Below are 12425 nucleotides of genomic sequence, written 5' to 3'. Positions count from 1 at the left end.
CAATGAACTAGTGTGGGAGTCTAGGTATCACAAACACTTTTTCTGTGAACAAAGCAACACAGTTTCAAAATTAATAACTAAATCTCAAAACAAACACTGGCAAAATTAATAATTCCAACAACATATTCCAAGCATCCACTATCCTATCAGTTAAATTTTGAGATCTATAGAGAAAAAAAGTATCGCTTGCCCTTTTAAAAAAAATTGAATTGATTAATGAACAGAAATCATCTAATTTACCACTAATACTACACAATAACTCCTTGTTTAAAAAAAAATCCACAGAAGAAACAAATCCAGAGATGAAAGAGTTAATAGTAAACCATGTAACATATTACAATGTTTGTATGTCTAATGGACAACAGGAAGTTAATATATTTGTAGTCCTATGGAGGATGCATTAACAGCCTTGCAAAGTCTGAGTACAGCAGGATTTGCCTTCTCTTAGTATCCCATTGGAAGCCATTAGCTCTATTTTATTTCAATGCTGTTTTTTTTCGGATTATCAACACAATTATTCTCGCTATCGATCTGAAGGTCGTTTTGGGCCAGTCTTTAAATGGTGACAGAGGCTCCTTTTCGTTTAAGGTGTGTGAAGGAGCTTGTCCTCCAGGGTCATTTTACTTGGTAAACTTCAGCTGAACCAACTACATTATATTGTGGCAACCCAGTCTAAGTAACAGTAATAAAATCAGAGTAAATGGCAACATTGCTCCAGTGGTAACAATGCATCATAATAAGGGCTTACTCAAGTTTCAGCTAGCATAAGGATGTAAATCTGCTTAAATTCGTGAGACCTTGAGTTCGCGCTCCCTACTGCAATTGAAAAGGCACAATGGTCATTAAAAACTAGTCTACAATATATCACAACTTATTCGCTGTGGCACATATCCTGGCATTGCAGTCTGTGCAGAATAAAAGTTAACCTAAAACCTATAGGACATATATTATATATTATTAGGTTTTATGCAGATGAGATATTTAATATAAATATATATATAACAATTAAATACAAAGGTAGATAAATGGTTACTCCAAATATTTCTTTATCATTAAATCCATCCTTTTTACTAATTGTATCTTGCTACTAAATCTAATGCTTATTAATACAAGTTATCCGGATTTTGTATCCTATACCTATGATTTTTTATGTCACTGGACAAATAAACACTATCATTCTTTTTAAATTTTCACGGTTTTGCAACTCCTAAAATGTGACTGATTTTCATCTGTCATTTTCATCTAAATTTTAATACATATATAGGTAGATATATTAGGAGATGATAGGCACAGTGTTTTAGACAGTTGGCTGGTTATTGAACAAGTGGTTTAAACAATCAAATTTAGTGATACAATTACAAAATTTCAATATTTGTTAATTGCTTAATCTGAATTTAGGTGTTCCATGGCTTTAAAAAAAAAATACCACTATGGTTGCTTAAGCAGTGATAAGTAGTTCCATAAAAAGTCCTTGGGGGTAGTTAGGAAGGTGGCCCAGCCCTGGACATTGCATGTTGTGTGAGATCCATTAATTTAAATGTAAACCATTTTTTGCTGTATATGTTGTAAAAGCACTTGCTAAAACCACTTCCATGACCATGCCCTAACTTGCATATTATGTTGATTGGTCCCTTAAAAGATGATGTGTGTGCAGTGTCATTGAAAACTTTCGGTTTGGTTGCTTTCCTATACAAAACCTAACTTTTCATGTTTTTACAGCCAGAAACTGCAATAGCGAGAATGGACTGTAAAAAGGATCCACAATCTTGACAAACAACCACTTTTACTAAGCAGAGAAGTAAGTTTCTAAACCATTAGAAAGGTAATAAAACAATAAAAGAAGATGCACTAACACATTTCTAAAAACCTTCTTCAGTCGCTATGTTATATTATGGCACCAGGGTATCAAATTGAGTAAAAGCTTTCACAGCATGAAAACAAGGCCCCATAGAACAAAACCAAATACACAGCAACTTTTCCTTCCTAAAAGATTATAAATGCTTACTGAAAGTATTTAGGTACCGAGAAATCTTTGTGCTCTAATGTCAGTCACACTAGGATATCCACACATAGTACAGCGCAAAGTGAGCACCATCACCATAACGAAGACACCGAAATAACGGGTAGTCTTAGAAAATCAATGGCAGCTAAATCTGTGTATACAAAATCTCACTTTTAAAGAAAAAAATAATCAAGACAGAAAAATAAAAAGTATCTTAAAAATATAGTGCAACTAAAGTGCTAGCAATGTAAATCTCAATGTAAAGTGTGGCTAACAGACTAAGGTACCATTCATTCATTCCAGTAAAAAGAAGCAAGACATATGATTAAGGCAGAAGACATGATGTAGAATGAAACAAAAAGTCAGACAGTCCAGTTCAGCCCCAGCAGTCTGTACACATATAAAATACGCACCTAACGTCTAACTTCCTGGAGGAAGGAACCTTTTAGTTGGGGCTATACCATACTGCTTAGTATGGTATATATAATTAGTATGGTATAGCATATTTAGGTCATAAAGAAAAGAAAAGGCAAATCTTTGCCTTAGGGTGCTCCCTAACAGTGCTCCCAGGTATGGACATCATCCTCTACAAGAATAGGAACAATAGTCACATTATGTCCAATGGGTGAACAAGGAGGTTAAGGTAAGTCAATTGTCTTATGTTCTCCTTAGACCTAAACCAGCATTTAACCTCTGCAATGTGGAGTTAGCGCCTCTTCAATGAAAGTTTTTTTATTCTTATTTTTGGATTTAAGCTTTAAAGCATATCTAAACCCAAGCACAAAACTTTCCTACCTACTACTCCTTAAAACCTCCTTCATTTTCCTTATTGATTATATCAGTATAACACTTCTTCGTCCATGGGTTACCAAGCTCACTCTTTGTACTGTATCATTGGATATGCAGTGTGGTAAGCCTAGGCTGTTCTTGATTTAAAGTGCACCCCGTTATCCCTATACCATAGGATGGATGATATCCTTGTATTTTCTGTACTTGCAGAGAATGATAAAAGAAAAATAATGCAGCCGATAAGCTGCAATATATTACATTTTTGTTCTTAAATTTACCTGAATGTTCCTAGTGTTAGGATTTATTCTAGCTGTTGTAGAGTCAATAGGCCTGATTTATTAAAGCTCTTCAAGACTGGAGAAGATAAACTATCATGGGTGAACATGGGTGATCCAGCAAACCTAGAATGGATCTAGTCCAGGATTAAAAACATTTGACAAAAATTAGCAAATGATTTTAAGAAATCCATTCCAGGTTTGCTGGATCACCCAAGTTCACCCTCGAAAGTCTCCATTCTGCAGTCTTGGAGAGCTTTGATAAATCAGGCCCAATGAATAAAGTTTACTGATAGACTAAGCCAATTTTTTTTTTTTTCTTACCTTACTGCAATACCTTAAAGGAAACCTGTCCAATGCAGCGGGTGATATTCTTTCTGAGCCACTTACTTAAAAAAGATGACGGTTAGGAGTTTTACATCCATACTGTCCTTCTTGATCTACATGACTGTCCCCAGTTTAGTGTCCCACAAAGTAATGATGCCATAGAAAAGCAGGCAACAAGAATTTGTACAAGGTCAACAACAGCAATATGTTTATTTCTCTTAGTATAAGCTTCCTTTAGCATGTCAACAGTAGGAATGAAGTTAAAATAGGAACAGTTAAAAAGAATGAGGATGCGGTGAAAGGTAATATTACTATTTTATCAGAACATTGGCCTACCTAAGGTAGAGTAGAAAAAAATGACATTATCTGTAAAAAATTGACATGATTAATTTGTTATTCTCGCCCAAGGCCCCCTACAGCTGCATTGTCCAATTACTCAGCTAACCACCTGTCAGACCTGCAAACTTAGTTTGGGATTACCTCCGAGACAGTGCTGGGTCCGGTGCTCCGTCAGCTCGGCCAAGGAATCGAAATCCTGCTGGCAGTTATTGCAGGTGTAAATTGACTCGTCTTCCAGCTCCTCTTCCTCAATCCTCTCTTCCTGGCTGGTCACGCTGTTACCATCTTCCAAACCTCGTCCCTCTCTCTCTGCCTCCGTTTCAGGACCACCTGCAGATACAGGAAGAACATAGAGTAACAGAGCTGTATCAAAAAAACACTATAATTACTTTTGGCTTCTTTTTATCCATCTTACTTTAACAGAAAAATATCACCTAATATTAAGCTGGATATCATTAACCATTTTTATTTCAGTAACTTACTGGTACTTCCGTTAAATTTTACAACTACATCATAGTAAAAGCAAGTGAAGTGGGAAATATAAAAAACTGACCCATAAAGATATAAATTAAGAAATAGAAAAAAAGAAGAATGCAGTTATAAATATACTGTATGATTATTTCATGATCCATTTTAAAATGTAATAGGTTTATTTTATTATCTTCACCCAATCACCAATGTTTTTCAGTTTATTAGGTGAGCTGAGTATCATACACACATACATGCGGTCAGTAAAAATGCAGCAATGTAAAGATACTTGTTAATGCTGATCAAACTTTCAAACTGAGATATTTGTATGAACCTTTGTCAATAGGAACAAGGTTCTTCCACCAGTCCCTGGATACACAGTATGCTGTATCACAAAAAGAGGATAGGGCTTCAGTTGTTACCCCGATATCTAATATTTTAGCTAAACAGATAAGGATCCCTACTCAGCAGCCAAAGAACACTCTACAAACTGTTTCTGCAACTCTATTAAACATTGATAGCATAATATATATATATTATGGAGGAACACCACCTAAAAAGTAAGTTCTAGTGTCACAATAAAGTGTATCTCCCTGACCTTTCTAGTTACAGACACTGTAAAATAGTTCACAGCAGAGGCAGTGATAGTCTAAGCAAGCCTAGATCACTTTGCTCCTCCCTACCTATATTGGTTAAGCTGTCTTCACATATCTATGTAAACCTAAAGGACATGCTGGGAGCAAAAGGTGAGCGGATAAGAGATATAGTATGAAGGATTTTTTTGCCTCTGCTTTGGATATTGAGAATTAATTGACTCACAATGTCAGCAGCTACAGAGGCTTTTTAGGTTGTGTTTCAATGATAACTTACTGCTGGTTAAGAATTTTTAATTTTTCAATGTCTACAGCTTATCCACGGGTTCATTTTAGAAACAACTATAAGTTCCACATGTAAATACAAACACAAAATACTTTGCACGCAAGAGTAGATTAGAATATCTTGTTTAGTATCAGCTGTCTGTAAATAGGTTCCTTATTCAACATCAAATATAATAATTATTTGTTTAGCTACAAGGTTAATGGTATTTTCAGTTTATAGGTTACAATAGCAGTGGACAGCAGCAGGATCGGTAGGACAAAGCTACCCTTGAAACATAAAAGTGGACTGTCACACTCATTACCTTGGCTGTGACCTCTCAAAGTCCCCTGATCACAATGCTGACTGCCTGATGATGAGAAAGAACTGAAGCATCATCAGAGACTGCTACTGTCTGAATTATAGATTACTGCTAAGGCTGCCTACTGCCCAAAGTGACAAGGTGTACGGCACATGAAGCCAACAGTGATTTTATTAAAAAAGTTTGTATGGTTCATGGATATTTTATTCTTCCTCACCCCCACCAAAGTAAGGCAACAATAACTAAAAGCAAACAAAAGAAAAGTTTCTATCCAAAAACCCTATCCCAAATCATTATAAGAAAAATGAGTCATTGAGCGAGCGAGTTTTTAAAACTCGATCTCGCGGCGAATTCAGGCATTTTTGCTTACTTTGGGCATTTTTGGTTAACCTCTAGTGCCGGGGATCGCAACGATTTCTTCGATATTCCGATGGCTTTGCGAAAACCGATCTTCTGATTGTTTCGCCGAAATTTTGTGGTCCCATCGGACGTTCGAGGAAATTTTCACGAGAATTGCCAGAGGCATTCTCACTCATCCCTAGTCACCAAAGCTATACCTAAATGTATTGGGGCTTCAACCAAAACTAATAAAAGTTCCCATACTTTTACTCTACCGCTCAAAACGTAAGTCCCCTGGTTATATACAATACACATACACAAAACAATACAATATACAAAACCCCAAAAGGTTTCAAAATTTGACATCTATTCATTATATTAAAAAGTATCTTTTCAATTTCATAGTTGCATGAACCATGAACCATTTTTAAGCCAGACAGCTGTAGGGGGGGGGGGTAGAAGTTACATGGTATGCCATTAGGTAATTTACTCCCCTATGGGTCATATAATTATCAGCATTATTTGGGGTGTTGCACTACTTGGGCATACAGATCATCTCCTTAAAGGCAGCTCGGTATCACACAAGCCTTATGGAAATTAAATAGTTAAAATGAGCTGCACATTAACATAATACCAGTTTAATTAATCTAATTAGGATCCAGAGTTTTGTGCAAACATTGGGAGAAGCTTTCGAAACACAAAATATCAAAGTGTTTTAATTGGGCTCGTCAGCATATGATGAACGCTGCCCGCTCCTCTTTTTGTCTCCGGGGGCACCTGGAAAAGGTGGAAGCAGGCTACACGCTATAGCAGATAGTACACTGTGTTAATAATGACCCTGTCCCTCTAATGAAAAGAAGAAATGTTGTTGTTATAGTAATTAAGCTTGCAAAGATTTTCGTAGAAGGGAAATTAGATTTATTTGCTCACCATTCTCTTGCTGATGAAGCATCCGCTATTTGGGAGAGGCTCTAATTAACCCTAATTTAGATGATGTGCACTTTTGGATAAGCAGTTCCCTGTGTAGGCTTGTTTGTAAATGGTACACAGATGATATAATAATTAGCACTTTAAAAGATTTTTTTCTTCTTTTATGCTCTATCCAAAACTCCTTTCTTTTGTGCTGAAGCATTTTACAGGGAAGACAATTAAGATAAAACACATTGTAATAAAAGACACATTAAAAAGGCATTAACTGGTAATACAGAGAAGTACGCAAAGAGCTGACAACTAGAGAGAAAACGAGTTTGGTCAATGTTTTCTTCATTAGAAACAAGTAGCCCTAAATTTTGATTAATTGCTGCATTATACCGCTCAAAACCCAAAGTGCTTCTGTTCCAAAGGGAATGCTAAAAGAATGGTTTCCATCTGATTTATATACAAGCATGTCTTTAACAATATATTTAGCATAGAAATTAAGATACCAATTTGACTTTCATTGAAACATGCTGCTATGGACGCAAAGATGCTCATCTACATTGGATGATTAACTGGAAAAAGACCAGTTCAGACTTTCTCCCATCATAATCAACTGACATATAGGCCATCAAATTTGCTTCTGAATATCAAATAGCCAAGAAGATAGATGGGATAGGACAAGGCCAGCATTGTGCGGGGAAAGAAAGTGTTTTTCACCATTTACATTTGTTGTCTGTACAGATGAGCGGCAGGGTCTACGTACAATCGTATTGTTACTGCATTCATGAAATCATCTGCTATTTTGTTTGTATATCGTCAAGCATTCATTCTACTTTTGACTATCTGTAGTCCATGTATGTGGTGGTGATGACCGATTCCTTTGCCATGTATAGAAAAATCTGTTACCAATTAGAAAGAATGAACCCCAAAAAAAGCCATGTTGAGTGAGCCCATCTTGATACAGCAGCTACACAGGCCCAGTGGATAAGTAGCAGACACCCACTCCTGTCTGCACATTCCTATGTATAGAGTCTTCCACTTCCCAAAAACCCTACTTAAGTACTGAGAAAGTTAAGGATTACTAAACCCCTAGCTCCCTATTGGTCCTTCATAAAATGGGTGGGTTCCATGTTCCTGCTTTTGTAAAGTTTTATGGGGCGCCCTAGGTACAGCTTCTGGTCTTGAGTATTAGGGCACTGTTCAATTTAAACTAAGTAAAGGAAGCATGGGGACTAGTGGACCTCTGACTTTAGGTTACTTTAACTGGTAAAATGGCAGCCTTTTCAAAATCTTACCATTTTTGGAATACATTGAGGGATACAGAAATGTACCATCAGGAGAAACAAAAGATGAAAAAGAGCTTTTACGTGTTTACTGCAACTATCAAAGGAAAATAGGTAAACCTTATATTTAATATAGTAGAGATTACATATGAGGGAAGTCCAATTTGCTCCTTACATACACAGACTTTACTACCTGTATTAAAAAGTTTAACAGTTGTTGTGCTGTACAAGTCCTTTTCACAGTGCACGCTTCAGTCTACCAACTCCTGAAAAGTATGCATTGATCATTTTTTTTACAATTTACTTAAATGCGAAGTATATTCTCTGAAAATGTAATATATTGTCATTTCAAGGAATGGGGATAAAGGTTAATACATGTTCATGCTGTAAGCCTAGGTATATGAAAGGTGACCACTAAAAATGTAATGAGGATGACCAACAGACAATATAATTTATGCTGACTCTATATTAAAAAAAAAAGACTTAGTGCTGCCCTTTGTCGATTTGAAATTATACTGACTGCCGAGGTTTCCAACTGGCAAAACAGTATTACCCAGTTCAAAAAAAGACTTGCTGACAGTAATTTCACAATGCACCCAATTAAACCGAGGCTTTAATTTTATGGAGCCCAATGGTAGCTACGCATTGAGTAACAATAGAGTGGATAATTTCAGGAGGCACAATAATTAGCACTTAAGATTCCAATGGCCATTTACCTTACGACTGGCTGCTCTGTATGATTGCAGTGGGCAATCTTGTGGCGACATAATGAAAAACTAGCAATAAAATGGATGCGCTAATGCTACAAACTAAGTACATTTTACAGGTAACATTAAAGAGTGGTTTAAAGTGAACCTGTCAGCCATTTCAAATGTAGAAATCCTGACTTAGAGTAGATATTACAATGTGCATGCTATCATGTTTGTTTTTGTGTGTCTATATGAATCCAGTGACTGCTGTAAAGCCCAACCTAACCTGCCAATATGCTGTGAAGGAAGACATTTGCTTTTTGTGAAGGAACGGTGATCTCAGTCAGAATTATAGCACTGCAAACCCATGTTCCCTGCAGTGGGTGTAGCAGACCCCCACAAAAATAACACACAGCAAGGGTACTACACTGCTGGCAGGGGACAGGCTGTTCACCTCACAATGTCATCAAAACTTTGTTTTGTAAATTAGCAGACAAACTCAAGGTCACTTGGGCTATACAATTGTGTACTGCAAGTACATCAATGGTCGCTCTTACTGGACCAAGAAAAACCAAATAAATCCATTGACATCAATCACAAGGTGAAGTTTGTTTTTATTGGGGTAACATCCTAAATAGTGGATTAACTATTTTTATTTCTTTTAAAATATTTCTGTTGAGGTGAAACCAAAAAGGCATTAAGAACTTGCATTTCTGCACTTTTACTATGTATTACTGCTGGGTTATAGTACTAATGGGTAACAGTTACAAAAATAAATAAATAAAAAGGACAGTGTTTAAACTCTTCTAAACCCTATCTGCTTTAGATACACGTAAAGAAACTTTGGCTGTACTATTACCACATATGCATGATATGAATGGAGTAGCAGAACAGTAACTTGATGACTGCACTGTACACACTGGAAATATTCACTGGAAAAAATCACAAGGACAGCAGTGTAATGATTCTTCACACAAGTTCCAGGATCACCTGTAGCGAAGGAATTTCCCCGGTGCCATAAAAAGAATTGTAAGGTTTTCACACACTAAAAACAACTGAATTTTAGACATCCAAATTCAAAATTCACGTTGCATGTATATTTCTTCTTTCTTCTAAGTTTGTGTTCAAAACAATGCATATTTTAAGGCAAGAAAGAAATTGAGGCAGTCATTGGTTAAAATGATTACAGGCCCTGTATTATAAAACTAGATGATCAATTTTTTTTTATATTCCTTTACAAAAATGAATGTAACTTTGCAATGTCATTTTAACAAAAAGTAATTCTGGATGGCATTTCTACCCCCTGCCCAAAATGCCTCTGGATGTGTCTGCTCAGCGGAGCCCGCTCACAGTCTTTCTAAGTTGCCTTTGGCTCCCGGCAGTACAGTTTCCATGGAGGCAGCCAGTGCACCCCTCCTCTTTTGGCTTACTCATTTCACAAGCACCTACTGGACACTCCTGTGGCTCTTGTTCTATAACTGGTCAATCCCAGCTCCTTTCTATCAGGCCAAAGGTCTGTGACAGCCCATGATGAATTACTAGGCAACACTGGGCCAGCGCATTTATCTATAGAATATATAAACAAAAGGAATTTTAACACTCAACACCACTCAACCACCTTTTTTATTTTTTTAGTGTATACTGTTACTATTTGATCCCTATTTAATGTACAGGACAATATGTTGGCACTATATAAATCATGTTTATTAATAATAATAATAATGTGCATCACTGTCCAATCACAAAATGATATTGGAATCACTAACTTATCATCGGGTAAGTCGATGATAAAATGTGGCCATATGAAACACCCATTAGCCCTATGATAACAAACCCTAGAAAAAAAATCATTACATAGTTAGATATGTCTCTTGCACAAAAGCCGAATATTGGCAATTACATACCAACTTGTTGTGATCAGAAAACGGTCAGTTAAGGAGAGTTTACAAAAAATGGAATAGCCGTACTACGCAGCGACTGCATACTGATAAATGACTGTGTCTGCCTTGGCGGTCTGAGATCATCTCCTTTGCCAGGTATATACATTAATATTCAGAACACATTCAGCCTTCTCTCAAACACAACACCCAACATCTTTGAACCCGTATGAATACTTTGCAGAAGTGTGTGCAGGCCATATTTACATTAATCTAGACTTTCCACTAAATGGAAAGGTCCCCTTATGTGGCTGAGCCACACTGTACACAGCACACTCCATAAAAGAAAGACAAACACCCTAGAAGGAAATCATTTAAATAAAACTCATCTTACTTCCAAGTTATGGCAGGCCTCTGACACTGACGTAAATGGACCCCACAGAGGGATTTTGATTAGGTTTAGAAACCCACTTCTTGCAATAGGACACTACAGCACTGTACATTGATGTGTTTTCATAGGATTTAGGATTCCTAATTTTTCCAAGATACTGCAAAAAGACTGACATTGTCCTTGCCTAGGCCTACCCTCCACAAGCCGGGGTAAAGTAAGATATTTTAAAAATGTTCCCATCCTTTATCCATATTTACTGTTTCTTGCACAGGTGGTGGGGGGCAGACCCACAAGCAAAGGATTTGTGAAGTTTTCTGTAAAGCCAACATCACAATCTATGAACGTTTTGCAAAATCTATTGAACTCTTTGACTAGGATATTCATTTTGTGACTACAGTGCACAATCAGTCCTCATGCAAATGCCCTGTGCCATGTACGCATTGGTAAAACTAAGAATGCTTATTTATGCGCTTTTCTAGTTCTCAAGACCTGAAATAGGAAGTTATAATCCATTAAATCGGACCTATCATCACATTATTTTACTTCTTATAAAAGTGTAGATAACCTTTACAAATAAAGTAAAAAAAATTTTTGTTTTTTTTTTAATTAATTTTTTAACATTTTAAGGGGAAGACCCTCCCATTTTGTTGTTACGGCACAGCTGAATAGGAAGCCCTCAGCCTTCTGGGATGTTAGTATCCCATGAGGCTGCAGGCTGCTCCTTCTTCTATTGCCAAAAAAATGGGAATCTCATTGGCACAGTGGCGGCGCAGTATATGACTGGTGTATGCCACATTCATTACTTTAAAAAAAAACAACAACAGAAGCAGGTACATGTGGGATCTAAGCTTTAATGACCTCTGGGCAGGAAAAGTTTATGTTATGAACTCCTAAGGGTTTTTTTTTTATTAAAAAAAAAAAAAAATTTTTGAAACCTAAAATCTCCCCCTCAAGATGTTTTCTGTTACACTACCCTTAAAGAGAAATATTGCAAACTCAGATTTGGTGGGGTTTTTCAAAAAAAAATGTGTTTAAAAAAAAACTCTTATACACCCCTTTCTCCATATCTCCCCCCCCCCCCCCATCACGGCAATGATACAATGTATATTGCAATAGTACATTTTGTATCAATTGTTTTATATAATTGATACATTCTTGAACCTGTTTACAATGTCTCTTGAATGTCTTCATATCCTCACATATGCCGTCTAGCTTTTTTAGCCCTGGATCTTTATGCTGTTATAGTGAACAGCATTGGTCATGAAATTTTCAACAAAGTAAAGGGAACACTAAATCAACTTGCTATACCAATATTAGGAACTACAATACAAAGTACTGCACAGATGGAATATTGTTCTCATTACTGATTTTTTCATGTGCTGCATATTCATACATATATGGTAGGACATTGGTAACCAATAACCAAGTAAATATTCTGTAACATCTCTGCTTAAGTAATTACAAAAGCCTTTGCATGCCCCACATCTTGACTCGAAACTTACGGAGCTTGTGCCCCTTTGTTCCCCACTAACCAGTGGGGGGAGGGCATGT

General features: G+C 36.6%; 1 protein-coding gene across 2 annotated transcripts in view; it reads right to left on the bottom strand.

Annotated features, from left to right (window-relative positions):
• The window catches only part of ZNF423 (zinc finger protein 423), a 170592-nt gene that overhangs the window by 131434 nt on the left and 26733 nt on the right, over positions 1-12425 (bottom strand). For both annotated transcript variants that reach the window (XM_072422942.1, XM_072422943.1), the window contains exon 3: positions 3874-4062. In XM_072422942.1, the coding sequence (XP_072279043.1) occupies positions 3874-4062 (189 nt within the window). The remainder of the gene's footprint in view (positions 1-3873; positions 4063-12425) is intronic.

The sequence above is a fragment of the Pyxicephalus adspersus genome, chromosome 9 (assembly GCF_032062135.1).
Source record: "Pyxicephalus adspersus chromosome 9, UCB_Pads_2.0, whole genome shotgun sequence".
In the NCBI taxonomy this organism is placed as follows: Eukaryota; Metazoa; Chordata; class Amphibia; order Anura; family Pyxicephalidae; genus Pyxicephalus; species Pyxicephalus adspersus.
Note: the sequence above shows the minus strand (reverse complement) of the source record. Positions and strands in the feature narration are given on the sequence as shown.